The sequence below is a fragment of the Ursus americanus genome, chromosome 2 (assembly GCF_024610735.1).
Source record: "Ursus americanus isolate L20-20 chromosome 2, mUrsAme1.1.p, whole genome shotgun sequence".
NCBI classification, from domain to species: domain Eukaryota; kingdom Metazoa; phylum Chordata; class Mammalia; order Carnivora; family Ursidae; genus Ursus; species Ursus americanus.
The window spans coordinates 2,023,067-2,037,583 of record NC_142128.1 but is presented as its reverse complement, the minus strand read 5'-3'; the positions used below and the strand labels follow the sequence as shown (position 1 = coordinate 2,037,583).

Here is a 14,517-nt window from a genome sequence, read left to right as displayed (position 1 = left end):
GGCTAGGCGAGTGGACGTGCGGCCAGGGTTCCAGCCCCCGCCCCACCCCCACCTGCGGGTGGAGAGAACGCGGCCGGGCATCCACCCCACCTTCCCCGCCGGGCGCCCCTCGGCCGCGGGGAGGGGCCCTGGAGGGCGGACCCTCGCCCAGCGAGCCAATGGTGGGACGGGGGCGGGGCCGGCGGGCGGGCGCGCGCGGAGGGGCGGGGCCGGCGGGCGGTGGGCCAATGGCGGCGGGGGGCGGGGCTGGGGAATCGGGGCGGGGCCGGCGGGCGGCAGGCCAATGGCGGCGCGGGGGCGGGGCGGCGGGCGGCGGGCGGCGGGCGGGGGCGCGCGGAGGCGGTGGCGACGGCGGCGGCCGCGGCGGCGAACAAAGAGGCGGCGGGCGCGGGCGGCCGAGCGGAGCCGAGTGCAGCCGAGCCGGGCCGAGCCGGGCCGGGCCGGGCCCAGGAGCGCGCGGGCGATGCGGACGGCCAGGCTGGGGTTGGCGGACCCCTGAACCCCTCGCCGTCGGGCCAGCGAGGGAGCCCCGCGGCGGCCCGCGCCTCAGGCGGCCAGCCCGCCATGGCCGGGGTCAGCTACGCGGCGCCCTGGTGGGTGAACCTCCTGCACAGGCTGCCCCACTTCGACCTGCGCTGGGAGACCACCAGCAGCCAGTTCCGGCCCGAGGACACCGACTACCAGCAGGTGACGCGGCGCCCCCGGGTCGGGGGTCAGGGCCCTGGGTCACAGCCCCTCCTTTCGAAGGTCCGACGACTCCCGAACTCCCCCCCCCCGCAGTCAGTCGAGGGTCTCGGGGGGCCCCCCTCCCCGAGGGTCGCCGCCGCCCCCGTGCTCCTGGAGGGTCACGGCCTCCGCCTTCTCCTGAGTCACAGCCCCCTTTCTTCTCCAGGGTCTCCTCCTGCGTCCTGGGGCTCCTTTCCGTGAGCGTCTAAAGACCCCCATCCCGCATCGAGGGTCCACGGCCCTCCTGCAGATTCTAGCCTCCCTTGGTGTCCCTTAGGCCCTCCTTTCTGGGGTCATGTGGAGCCTCCTCGCTTCCCTCCATGGAGCCCCCTCTGCCAGCTGTTAGCTCCAGCCCAGGCCCCTGCCCATCACCTGGGGCAGCCCTGACCTGGGGCCCTGCAGAGCCCCCAACCCAGAGGAACCGGGGCTCTGAGACCGAGCTGATACCTGAGAAGACTAGGTGCAGCCGGGAGGGGATTCCTCGCTCCCTCCCCCAACCCCCAGCTGGGGAATCCCACTCCCTGCCAAGATTTTGGTGGGTGAGTGAGCTGGGCAGATGTCAGCCCTCTCTGGCCGGCAGTGACCCCCTGCTGGGTGGCCAGGCTGTGGGGTTGCACACAGTCCAGTGTGTGCTGTGGTTACACCGGCTGCCAGGAGCCCCTGAGGAAGGGAGGCCCAGCCACAGGCACTCAAGGTGGGCCTCCGTCTGGGAGGCTGGAAAGGGGCTGAGCCTGGGCAGAGGGGGGGGCAGTGGGAACCTTTGCAGCCTTCTCCGCAAGGGGCCAGGCTCTCCCAGTAGGACCCTAGGCCTGGGGTCATGCCAAGCCCAAGCACCACCCCCCTCACTGAGCCACTGTCATTTGAGTGCAGGGCAGGGGACAAGGCTGTGGACATTTCCTTCCTGCTGGAGATCCGGATTCCAGAAGCCCATGACTGGGAGGCCTGGTCACCCGGAACACCCCTAGGGTTCTTTCTTTCCATTGGTCATTGCAGAGCCCCGGGTGGAGTGGAATGGCCTTGCTTGTCAAGATGGCCTGGGAATCCAGGATTCCGTGGACATGATCACAGTGTGCTTATGTAGAACCATGTCTTCCCTGGTCACCCTTATCTAGAGGAAGAGAACCGGAAGCAGAGAGCGAGGGCGCCGTGGGCACCCACCACTCCCAGCCTCAGTGCTCACCTGGGTCCTGCTCCCCCAGCCCTGCTGATGTGTTTCCAAGCAGACTAGAAGGGGGCCAGGGATTGGCCCAGGCATGCCCAGAGACGGCAAAATTTTTATAAAGCTCGACGCCCACGTTCTAGAAGCCCAGCCTTGGGGTGCCGACCAGTGTAGGAGCAGCACCCTTCTGTGCCCCCCGGGGCCTTCCATATGTCATGGCTCTGCCACGTCTGTCCCCTGGCTCCCGCAGGCCAGGGGCTGTGCTTTACTTTAGGAAGTTCTCTGCCAGTTATCAGTTGGGAAGCTCTGGGGCTGCCCCTGGGGCCACCTGGAGTGTCTGGGACCTGCACAGAGCTGGCCTGCTGGCCTGCGGGCTGCATCTGCCATGCTGCCAACCTCGGTTGGACCAGCTGCTGCCCCTCCTGCCCTCTGGCGCTCCTGGGACACGTTGTGGGGAGTGAGGGGCCGATGCCTGTAGCCTGTGGGGGCCTCCAGAATGGTGGCCACCCCCCCCCAGCTCACCCTGACCCCCTGCAGGGCCCTGTGCCCCTGAGAGGTCGCTGGTGTCTGCCCCCAGCTTGTGTGAGCACGGTTCCCTCCTCCGCTGTGGGAGGGCTCTGACTCACTCTCCTGCCTCCTCTCTGCGGAGCAGAATTAGCCACTGAATAATTCACGGCGTGGAAACCAGCCTGTCTCCATCCCCCGCCGCCTCTGCTCCTGGCTGGGGGCTATAGAATGAGCCAGGCCTGGACATACTCCTCCCCCTGCCCTCCCGTGCTGGTGCTTTTGGGCCAGCACTTGACCTCTCTGATCCTTCATTGTCACATCCTGAAATCTGGGCCGGCACACTTTTGTGGGGTCACAGTGGGGGGTGCAAGGGCCCTGTGCTCTTGCTCCATTTTTGGTTGCAATAGACAGAGCTCCTTTCCTGGAAGGCTGGGCAATGGGTCAGTGTGGGCTGTGGCCTGGAGCCCCTTCCTGCCTCCCCTGGTGGAGGATTCTTCGGTGTGGAGGGGGGGGGCAGCTGTTCCCATCCTATTTCCTGCTGGTGGGTGGTGGAGCCCTCATCCTCCTGACCCAGGCACCCCCTCTTGGTCTGGAAGCCTGTTATGCCAGCCCCCACCTGGGCTACAGGGTCTGGCAGTCCCCCACCCCCCATGTGGCCTGGGTCCAGCTGGGGAGGAGGGCTTCTGCCTTCTGGACTACCCAGGGGAAAAGTGGGGCCTGGGTCCAGGGAAGAGGAGGTGTGTGTGGCATAAGGAGACCAGCCTTTGCCCTTCTTTGCTATGTCCTGCCCCCACCATCCACTGTTGGGAGGTCTGGTAAAATCCGCTGGAAAACCCCATGACCTAGGCCCTGTCTGGGCACACTGTGTGGGGCTGTCTCTCACTAGCCCTTTCTCACACAAGCCTGGGAGTTGAGGATGATTGTCTCTACTGTACAGATTAGCAAACTGAGGCTCGGAGACCGGATTGGCTCAGAATCACATAATGAGTAGGTGGTAGGAGCCAGAGTCAGTCCTGGGAGGGTGGAGTCCTCCTGGGTCCCCCTCTCCCGGCCCCCTGCAGGGGTTGGGAGTCGATACAGGGCTACTCTGTGGGCTCCCAGAGCCCTGGCTGGTCCTACACTGGGGACTTTGGAGCCTCTGCAGGAGCAAGGGTGGCCTTTCTCTTGGGACTGAAGGTCTCGGGCTCCCATGTTCCCAAGGCTTCTGTCCTGGAGAAGAGGGGCTCCATGGCCTTTGCATCCATCTCTTGGGCCCCGTGATGTTTGCAGAATGGACACATTATAGGGAGGGTGCCAGTGTGTTTCTGTGGGGGCTGATGGGATCTGTGGGTAGGCAGAAGGAGGCAGAGAAACTTCTGGAGTTTGCTCTGTGCTACCCCGCCTCCCATCTGCCTGCCAGGAGGGGCTGCTGGTCTGGTTCCTCTGGGGCTGGGGTGGGGACTCTCATTTTGGGGGGGGGCAAGAGGGAGGATTGCAGGCCCAGAGGAAGGAGGAGACTCCCTGGTGGCCGCACAGCTGAGCGGAGCCGGCTGGGCCCCATGTCTGGGGGCCTGATGTGGCCTGAGGCCAGCCTGCTCTGTGGTGATGGTAGGGCCTCTCCTGGCTTTGGGCAGGGGTCCCAGAATCTTCTCTTCAGGCTGGAGAGTGGGGGCCTGCAGCTCTGTTGTTTCCTGTTTGTGTGACCTTAGGTGGGACCAGCCATCTCGCTGGGCTTCCTTTATGGAGTCTGCCCCATCAATCCCCACCAGCCCTCACGAATCCCCTCCCAAGCCTCTCCACACCCCCGTATCCTGAGGCAGAAGTCAACTTCACTCTCTCTGCCCTCAGCCTCTCTTATTCTTGCGTGCTCTCTGCCAATTCTGGGTTGGTGGGGGTGGGCTGGAAGCTGTGAGGTGATGGAAGGGTCAGGACAGGGCCTGCAGGAACGCAGTGGTCAGGGAAGGCTTGTTGGAGGAGGTGCTACCTGGACTGCCGTGGAGGGTGTCAGCCAGACAGTGAACACCCAGAGGGCTGGGACTTGCCTGGAGCCTGGCATTAAGTGGGGACACTGGCTCACTTTCCAGGTCAGATGGTAGCGTTCACCTCATATTGGCTCAGCATGTGGGGCCTGTTTCTTGTCAGTACCCTGACTGCTGGGATGTTTCCATTGAGACCCTAAAGATAAGACTGAAGTAGCCATGCAGAGACCTTGAGGAAGACGGTTCCTGGCACCAGGAACAGCACATGCAAAGGCCCTGAGGCAGAGAGAAGCCTGAGCTGTAGCCCCAGATAAGGGAGTCTGAACGTCCTGCCTCGGGAGGTAGTGAGCTCTCTGTGCCCAGTGGTATGTGAACCCAGATCGGGTGGCCGTTTAGAGGTCAGTTTTGAGCTCTGGGTTGTATGACCGTCAGGCGCCAGTGGTCTCCTAGCTACGACCACAGCACATTGGTCCAAAGCTGAGACTCAAGTGAGGTCAGCCACGTACCTGACTGAGGCTGGTGGTGGCACTGCAGCCGTGTCCTGTGGGTGGGCTGGCCCTGTTCTTAGCCTCCTCACTAATACAGAGGTTCAAAAAACTGTGTATCACCCGTCCTCTCATTTACAAAAGAAGTAACACTCATGGAACATTTGGAAAATGGGAAAAAGCATGAAAAAGCCCCCAGCAAGCCCCTCTGGCTGGATTCTGTCCGTGCAGGTCTACCTGTGGGGTGGGTGTCACTTAAAACTACAGTCACACCGTGTGCCCTTACTGTCACCGCCTTTGGGACCTTATTGTTGGCCCTGGGTTCTCGATGCTTGGTCAGTGTGCCGATAACAGTCAGGATGCTGAGGCTGCAAGTGACAGAAACACCGAACGTGACCGAGCTCACAGAGGAGTGGGCGGAAGCTTCTAGAGCACCCTGTGCATGTGTAGAGCTGAGGAGCTGGACGTTGGGGGTGCAGTGGTGGGCAGACAGGGTAGCCCCTGCTGGAACAGATCAACTGGCTGTTTCCTTTTTGGCGGGGGGTGGGGGGTGGGGGCGAGTGCGGCCTTTGGTCACTTCTGCGCCCACGTCTACACCTTGGTGGCCGTGTCAGTGGGGGAGGTCCCGGAATCCTGGCACATCCCCCGCTTGGCGTTGGTGTGGGGTCTGCATCATCGGGCCCCACCCTTACACCTCTGGTGGCTCCTGGTGTTCAAGGGCCTGGGGACGTGGTGAGGAGCTGTGTCCCCGACAGCATCCTGCTCTGCGCAGGGGATGTGCGGGGAGGGACGTGAGCTGTCTTGGCCCCAGCCGGGGGCTCTTGGGCAGGCTTTGGGCAGGCTGCACTGTGGCTCTTAGCCCAGGCCACGGCTGCTCACACAGAGGGGCTCCCGCTGGGCTTTTTCTCAGCGTTTCTCTGGGCGGTCGCACAGTGGCCTTCGGGGAGGGCGTCGTGGTCCCTGTGGCAGCAGAGTCAAGGCCGCTGGCCAGCCAGCATCAGTGGGCTGGGAGATGTGTGCCGGCTCCTGGTCCAGCCTGCGGACCCCCTTTTCGTGGACACAGCCCTCTTGCAGAGACTCCCTGGGACCCCCAGCGGGGGCTGGCTCTGGGGAGTGCAGCAGGTGTTGGGACCGGGCCCCGCCCCCACTCGCTGCTCTGCTGACTCTTCCACTGGAGAGGAGGAACCGAATCTGCAGCCCAGGGACCGGGTCACAGATGCGGGAAGTGCCCCCCGGAGTTGCGGCATGTGACCGGGCTGGTGGTGGGTGTGGCAGAACCCCAGGCGTGCCTGCATTAGCCCTGTGCCGGCCCAGGACGCACAGGGCCCTCGCATGGCTCCGCGGGGCTTCTGCTCTTGGGTGGCGTGGGGGCTCACAGCCACACCCAGGCCATTGCTGTGCAGTGTGGTGAGGCTCTGTGGGCACACGCTGGGCCCTGTTGCCCAGAGCAGGGAGCCATCGCACTGTCATTGGTGGGGGCCGTTGTCCAGAGGGTACCCTGGGCTAACGTCAAAGGAGGGCCCCAGGAATGCCAGGGTCTGCCCTGGGGTACCTGCCAGAGATGGGACGGCACACGGCTCCCAAATCGGGTGTGCTGTCTGCCCGGCAGGCTCCTGTAGGGTCTGTGGCACAGCGGACATCTGCCAAGGCACCGAGTCTGCTTCATGCTCTGGATGGGGCTGGGAGGGCTTCGGTGGGCTTCGGCCGAGGCCAGGCCTCCAGGCCAATAGCAGGGGCAGGAGGAGGGCTGCAGGGAAGGTGCCTGGGTATGGGGTGTGCCCCCAGGAGCAGCACCAGGTAGAGGGCCCAGGGTGGGCCAGGGTCTGCAGGTGACGGGGGGGTCATGGGAGAGGGGCCGTGTGGGGCCCCTCATGAGACTCCCTTTCCACGGCCCCCCTGCCCAAGGCCTGGGTTGTTGGGTGCCCAGATGGGCTCGTGCACACACAAGCCCGCACATGGGGGCCACCTCGGGCCTCAGCTGGCGTGCCCCTTCCACTCCCCAGAGCAAGCTGGCTGAGGCCTGGGTCCCCACAGGAGGGGCAGGAGGGCTATGAGGAGTAGGTGTGTCGAAAGGGGCTCTGTTTTGTCCCACAGGCACCCACTGTGGTCGGGCCTCTGCCGTACTGGCCAAGGGCGTGGGGTGAGGCCGGCTCGCCCACAGCCTGAGCGGCCACCCCCTTCTTCCTCTGAGGAGGGTACCGGCCCACTGTGCCCCCCGCCCAGTTCTGCGCGCTCTGGCCCCGTGCTCTCCGGCTGGGTTCCTGACCATCGGAAGGGCTGCTACAGAAGCTCTGGTGTACGTCCGGCCCTGGCCCCCGAGTCTGGGGTTAGGCTGCACCCCCTGAGCCAGATCTCCCTGGTTGCTGTGTGTCCTGGCACTCGGCTCGGGCCGGCCCGATGATGGGACTGGGCCCATCTGGTGGCTTCTGGCTGCGTCTGAGGCCAGTGGCCTGGGTCTACCGGGGGTGGCCCGTGAACAGGCGCTTGTCGACAAGCCTGGGGAGCAGCAGAGGACTTTCCTGGGGGTCATGCTGGGAAGCGTGTTAGAGCACCAGGACCAAAATAGACACCCGCCGTGGGCAGGGCAACTGCTATGCCCTGCCGTCCTGTGACCGTTCACTCTTGAGCCCGTGTGGCGCGTGCAGCGGGAGAGCGGGATGGCCCCGCACCTGGAGGGCGGTGCGCGGGGGCTGGGTTAGGGGATAACCCACCAGATCTTCTCTCAGAGCCTTCGGCCCAGGTCCCGCCTCGCCACGCCTCTGCCCCCGTGGTTCCTGGAGGACAAGGGCGAGTGTGGTGTGGACCCCGTGGGGACATCAGGGCGTAGCTGCGGTGTGTCCGTGTGCAGCCTCCTGCTCCGGGTCTCAGACCTCAGCGTGGGGGGGGACTTGGACAGACAGCTGGGCCCCTTCTGGGCTCCCACTTGGCCGGCTGCTGGCTGTGCGTTCTCCAGGATGGCCACGAGCTCACCGTGATGGAATTCACGAAACCCAAGCCCAGCTCAGTGGAAAATCTGTTTTTAATTTCTGGTCGGCATCTGGGAGCCGCAGCCAAGTGTGTTCGAGGGGTGGGGGGCTGCAGGCCCAACAGCCAGCCCGGCGCCCAGCTCCGCTCCGTGGCCAGGGCCCTCGGCACCCACTCAGCCAGGCCCGGGAGGTGAGGAGGGCCTCTTCTGGACTTTCCTCAGGAGGTCTGTGTGCGCTCAGACCCTGCTTCCCATCACTTCTGTGTATGGGCCTCCGGCGTCCCTTCTGACCTCAGACCCCTGGCCTGGAAGGTGGGTGCCGCCCCCTCCCCAGGTGGCCTAGGGACCAGCAAGGCCGTGTGTGCAGATGGGCCACACCGGGTGCTGAGGCAGAGAGCCAGCCCTAGGGGAGTGGGCAGCACTGTGTGGTGGGAGCCCTTCCCGGCAAGGGATCCCGGACAGAGGAGCTGGGGCAGCGGCTCAGCCCAGGCCCAGGGCTGCAGCCGAGACACGTGTGGGTTCCTAGAGGGTGCCTTGGGGTTTGGGATCCCGCCAGCCTCCTGGACACCCTAGCCCGGTCTCTTCCTCTGGAGGAAGGCCCTTGGGCGTTTGGGGGCTGGGGTACGACATTCCCACCGGGAAGCAGTTGGAGGGTCCTGCTGCTCCTGTCCCCCCGCACCTGTCTGCCCCCACTCTATCCACCAGAGCCCCTCGGGACGCAGGCCTGCAGCCTGGATCTCATGCCGGGCCTGTGCCCAGGCCGTCCCCCTCTGGAAGCACGGCCTACCTCTCATGGTGCCCTGCTGGCGCTCTCTGACACTTGTTTTTGCACCCCTGGTCGTCTGCCTGGCTCCCACGGCCTCGGAGACTGTGGGGCCTGCCCTGCCGAGGTCCTGGGAGACGCCCTCCCCGCAGGGGCTGTGTCTCTTGTACCCCGTGTCCCCTCGTCAGACACGGTGCTGAATCTGGATGCCCATGTGCTGCTGTGCCGTGGTCTCAGGCTGGCCCTGGACCAAGGGCCTCCCCATTCCAGTGAGGCAGGGGTGACCGACAAGAGGATATTGGGGTGTGGGGCAGTGAGGTCGTGGGCCCCTGGAGGAATTTGGACTTGCCTTCTCTTTGGAGCCTCGCCCTTTACTGGAGGAGCTGCCTTGAAGGGAGGGGTGGTGCAGGGAGGGGTGGGGGCGAGCTGAGGGGTAGGCCTGCCAGCCATGGCCTTCTCCAGGGGCACCACCTTTGCAGGGTTTGGGGCCTTGCCGGCCCCTCTCGTGCCACGGGCAGTGGGGAGACCTCAGGCACAGAGGCTCCTCTCCAGGGAGACAGTCCGTTGGAGGTTCCGATGTGTGGTCCACGTGTGGCATGCTCCCGCACAGGCTTGCGTGCAGCCGTGGCCGGGCTGCCTGTTGCTGCCCGGGGTCCTGTGTGGCTACCCTGGCCTGGTGGCCTTGGGCACATCGGTGTGGCCTGCGCTGAAGCTGAGCCTGGCGCTGCACATGGGTGGGGTACAGATGCCCAGGCACTGACAGGCCGTGTCCAGGCCAGCGGTGGGGTGTCGAAGGGACAGGCCCGCGGCTTTGAGCCCCTCACACCATGGTCTCTGTCAGTGGATGGGGCCAAGCCTCCTGCTGCAAAGCTCTTAATAAGGTCTGGTGACACACTGTGGGCCCTCCCCTCCCAGGGCTAGCTTGGGGCCCCCAGTACCCCGACTGCCAGCAAGCCTGGGCTGAGCCAGGTATCCCCCCATCCCGTGCAGGGAACGAGCTTAGGCTCACATGGAAAACAGCTGCTTCCCTGGGCCCCCTCCTGCCCCCTGCTCCCCCGCCAAGGCTGGGGTCGTCGGTCCCTCGGCAGGCCTCAGACCTGGGCCAGAGGAGGCTCTAGACCCGAAGCTCTGGCTCACCAGTGTTTCCAGCGTGGATGGGGGCTCTGGGGGGCCTCAGGGCTTGCAGGAGAGTGGGTGGGCACAGGCCAGGGCAGGGGGCCGTGCTCTGCCCGGGACTGCAGGGGCCTTGGGAGGACAGGCTGGTCTGGGGCTGAGAAATGAGCTGGAGAGCCAGGAGGGGCGGGAGGGCCACACTGAGGCCTCCCCGCAGGCGCCTTCACAGAGCCCCATGTGTTCTTAGCGCTTCAGGTGGCTGGCAGCCAGCACTGTGGCCAGCGGTCAGGATACGGGCCCGAGCGTCTCGCCTCGCCTGACCGAGTGCTGACATCACTTCCATCACAGACGGAAAATTCCATTTGGTCAGGGCCCAGATGCTGATCAAACATTTCCCATTCTCTTTCTGAATGGGTCCAGGGGAAGTGATGGGGACGCCAGCTCCTGGCAAGGGGAGGCGGGGCTGCCACGGGAATGCCAGCGGAAGGCTGTTCTCTGGGAATCTGGCCTTAGGAGATGGGGGCAGAGGTCACGCTGGGCGCCCCTGTGCCTGGCTTGTGCACCCAGCTGGTGACAGGCTCTGCAGCTTTGCCCTGATGGGCTGGACGCCCCCCCTCCAGTGCCACCGAGCCCCAGTGCCCCCCTGTATGAACCGGGAGGGTGCTAGCACCTTCCCTGGGGGCTGAGGGGAGCTGTGGAGGTACAGGCCCAGACCCTGCCGTCCTGCCAGACATAAAGCTCCCCAGCCGCTCTGACCTTGGGGTGGGGAGCCAGGGGGCCAGGGTTGAGTGCCAGAGGGGGCACCGCCTCTGCTAAATTGATGAGCTCAGCGAGGCCTTTCCAGCACCCCCCCCCCCGGAAGGTGTGGGCACACAGACCCCGTTCTCCTAGTCACGAGGCTTCCTGGAGCTGGGCAGACAGGCATGGTTACAGGGCTGATGTGTGGGTGGCAGGGGGGCACCTGGGCTTCTGCCTGATGTCATTGGTTCCAGGGAAGCCTCTGGAAAGTAACTTACCCCCTTGGTACTCAGCTCTGAGCCCCAGGACATATGATCACCGTCTAGCCAGGCCCTGGGGCTCCCTGGGCAGTGGTCCTCCCCTAAGCCCTGCTCCTTGACTGGCTCTGTGAGGCAGGTATGGGATGGAAGTGTCCTCCACCCCTGTGGCTGTGGCGGTTATGCCCCATGTGTGAGGCAGCCTTCCCCACTTCCCAGTCACGGCAAGTGTCCCAACACCAAGGTGCTTGGGACCAACCCCCCCCCCCTGCCCACAACCCCCAGGAACTCCAGCCACAGGCTGCTGTTCCTGCCTCTGCTGGGGAGATCACAGGGTGACAGCTTCACGTGCACGTGTGAGTGTGAATGTGGGCGTGAACGTTTGGGAATGCATGGGTGTAGACGTGCGCGTGTGAGTGTGGACATGCGTGTGCAGGAGTGCACATGTGGGCATAGCTTGTCCGTGAGCAGCCCTGGACACCCCCCCCCAAGCAGTCAAGGGGCCCACCCTCTGCCCCCAGCCCACCGGGCTGCATGGTGGCAGAACTGGCCGTGGAGCAGCAGCCCTCGGCACCCTGACCTTTCCAGGGGAACCTCCGTGGCGGTGCTGTTCTGTATGTTCGCAGGGACAAGCTCCTGCAGTCCTCACAGTCCCCCCGGCCAGGAGAGGGACGCTCTTGTCTCCACTTTATAGGTGGGGAAACTGAGGCATGGAGGTTGAAGTCACTGACTCGAGCTCACGTCTTTGAGCCAGTCTGAGCGGCACTGGAACCTTGGTGCTTTGGTTCCCAGCAAGCTGGACCGCCCCACGTGGGCATGAGATTAAGGGTGGCTGGGGGGAGGGGCGGAACACCCCTCCTTTGTACCTCGGTCTAGCAGCAGGCAGTTCTGGGCTTCCTGAGCCAGTCAGGGGTGTCCCTCCTCTCCATCTTGGCTCCTGGGGGACTGGGCACCCTCAGGGCCTGTGTGACCACGCCATAGACGGAGAGGGGCCCAGTTCGGCTGCCAGGGGCCTTCTCCCCAGGGTAGCCCAGGGGGCCGGGGAACGCTCACATCACCTCACAAAGGCGAAAACGGGGTGCAGGGAGTGTGGGGCCTGACTGCATGGGAACGCTCACGTGGCAGAGCTGGGCTCAGACCAGGGGCCTCCCACGCGCAGCTGGAAAGAGCTACTAACAGGTTTCTGGTTCTGCATTTTAATTATAAAGTTAGTACAAGTGTGTGGTTTTAAAAAAAAGAAAACCCCAAAAGACCCACAACAACAAAACAAACCAAATCAAAGCTGTAGGAGAGGACCCGAGAAAGGTACAAGCGTGACTCCCGCCCACAGGGGCGCGGCGCCCCTCCCTGACCTTCCGGACGAGGACAGGCCGGCTCAGGGAGGTGCCCGGCCGCGGTCATCTCACAGACTCGTCCCGCTGTGCTCCCCCGTCCTGCTCTCTCTGGTTTGCGTGGCCTGGCTCGTGTCCAGCAGGCACGGCCCCCTGCTCCCTCCACCGGCCCGGCAGCTCCGGGGGCTGCGGGCAACACGCCGGGGACCTGCCGGGCGTGCACCTGCCTCGGCTCCCAAAGGTGCGGGGAGCCTCGCCTTGCTCCAGGTGTGGGGGTCGCGCTTGGCCGGTGGTGCTTCTCTTGCCTGTTTTCCCATCTGGCCAATGGGAGTGGGTGGTCCTGACACGCCTGAGGCAGGGAGCGGGCCTGGGAGCGCTCTGGGGAGTCGTGATGACAGTGAGCGCCGGGCTGGGTGGCTCTGGTCCCGGCTCCCCCACCTCAGGACGAGGTGCGTCCGTGTGTGTATTTGAAGCCCCACTCCAAGCCCACTGTGTTCTCCGTGTGTGTGTGGGGGGGTACGGGCAGGAGAGGAGGTGGCACGGTGGCAGGGCAGGGTTACTCCAGCCAGGGCCGAGGGAAGGCTGTTAGAGCAGAGGTCACCTCCAGGGGTACTGCGAGCATGGGCGGGGACAGGCTGGTGGGCTCGGCCCCAGAACCATGGGAACCAGGGTCAGCAGGGCCTTGAAAGGGGGCTCGTTGTGGGTGTGGTGTGGTCTCTGAGGGTCTGGGGCAGGGTGGAGAAGAGGTGGCAGTGTCAGGACATGGGGACTGGGGACCGGAGGGCGGCCTTGGCCATGGAAGCGCAGACGTCCCGAGTGATCCACGGCCCCAGGGGCAGTGCTGTGTTCTGCCCTTTGCCTCTGCCTGGGCAGGAGGGGCTGGGCAGGGCCTGCGGCATCTCAGGTCAATGTCCGGCCTGTGCGTGTGGGGCACATCCCGGGGACCCAGCAGACAGTGCTCTTGCAAGCACTCTCCTGTTTATTGACGGCCAGTGCTGGGCGGGGGCGGTGCCTGATACCAGGACCCTCACGGTGAGCCCCCTCCATGACTGGCCTTTGGCCCCTGACACGCCCCGGATTCCGGCCTGGAGACTCCTGGCTGCGGCCTGGGTCTCAGGAACACCCTCTGTGACCCGAGCGCCCCTGCCCTCCAGGAGCCTTGGGCTGATAAGGTGGCACTGAGGCCAGCTCCCCTCCCCCTGCCAGCGCGTGAGCAGGGGTGGTGGGCGGCTGCACCCCAGGCCTGAAGGAGGAATGGAGGGTGCCGGCCCACTGTGCCCAGATTACAGCACGGGGCAGCCCATGGGGCAAGGCTGTGGCCTGTGACTGCAGCCACACGGTGCCACCCTGGTCTTCCCCAAGATGGGGCCCCCACCCTGTGCCTCATGGTGCCTCCAGACAACACCCGGCCCCCAGGGCACCCATGTTGCTTTGAAGTTGGCTGGAGGGCCTCCCTGGTCAGGTGGAGGTGGGAGAGCCCTACCTCAGGTGTGGGGGGCTGGCCAGGGATGGTGGGCCTGGTGGGAGACCTTTGGGACCTGCGGGCTCCTGGGAGGGTGGGGAGTGCCATCCTGCCCCTGCTGCCTGGCAACCATCTCCTGGGAGACAGCTGCTGGGGGCCAGGTAGCGTCCCAGGGCCTCTGTGGTTGAGCCTCTCTTCCCCAGGGGGCCCTGCAGGGGGGCAGGGGGGCATTCCACCCCCCAGAGCACTCCAGGGCTAGCTACGTTGCTGAGCGTTCAGACATGGGGAGGGCGGGTGTTTCCAGGTCCTGGTGAGGCCCAGTGTCTCTGTGGCAGTGCCAGTGAGGGCAGCGTGGGTGCCCACACCACAGATCTGATGGCCCGTGGGGTGGGTGCCACCGTGTGTTGGATCTTCTGGTGGTACTTACCACCCCCCCATGTGGTGCACGTGGTCAGGCCCAGCCCACAGCCCTATCAGGCCACCGCCCGCACCCCAACAAAGGATGTGGGCAGAGATCCCAGAGGAGCCGTGACGTGGACGCATGGGTCCTTCCTCCATATCTTCTCTGAAGCCAGTTTCTTTACCAGTGAAATGGAGGGGACACACTGGGCCAGGCGAAAGGGAGAGCGTGGTGCCCAGGGAAGGCAGGGCTGACACGTGTTCCAATGGATGGAGGCCCAGCCCCGGGCCCAGCCCTCAGTGGGTGTCCCTGCTGGATCAAGTCAGCCACTTCCCATGGGGGGTGGTGACCTTGGTGACAGGAGGGTGCTGCAGGGGGCACTTAATCCCTGGTGACTCTTGGGGATGTGACTGGAGAATTCGGGGCCCTTCTGGCTGCCCAGGGTCAGGGGGGTTCGCAAAGGCAGCCAGGTCCAGAGCACTGTCCACGCTGAGGGGGAGGGCCCTGCTGTGTGCCTGGCCCTACGACAGGTGTGGCCTTCACTGAGACTCTCTACCAGCCTCTTTTGGGGAGCGCATTCCCCCTGTTTTACAAAAGAGAAAACAGGCTGTGGGAGATTAGGGGCCTTCCTCAGCCACAAGGCCAGCAGCAGC

General features: G+C 64.9%; 1 protein-coding gene across 1 annotated transcript in view; it reads left to right on the top strand.

Moving 5' to 3' along the window:
• The first annotated feature begins 342 nt into the window (after nt 1-342).
• The window catches only part of TTYH3 (tweety family member 3), a 31,300-nt gene continuing 17,125 nt past the window's right edge, over nt 343-14,517 (top strand). The window contains exon 1 of the mRNA XM_045813296.2: nt 343-687. Coding sequence (XP_045669252.1) covers nt 565-687 — 123 coding nt within the window. The 5' untranslated portion in view covers nt 343-564. The remainder of the gene's footprint in view (nt 688-14,517) is intronic.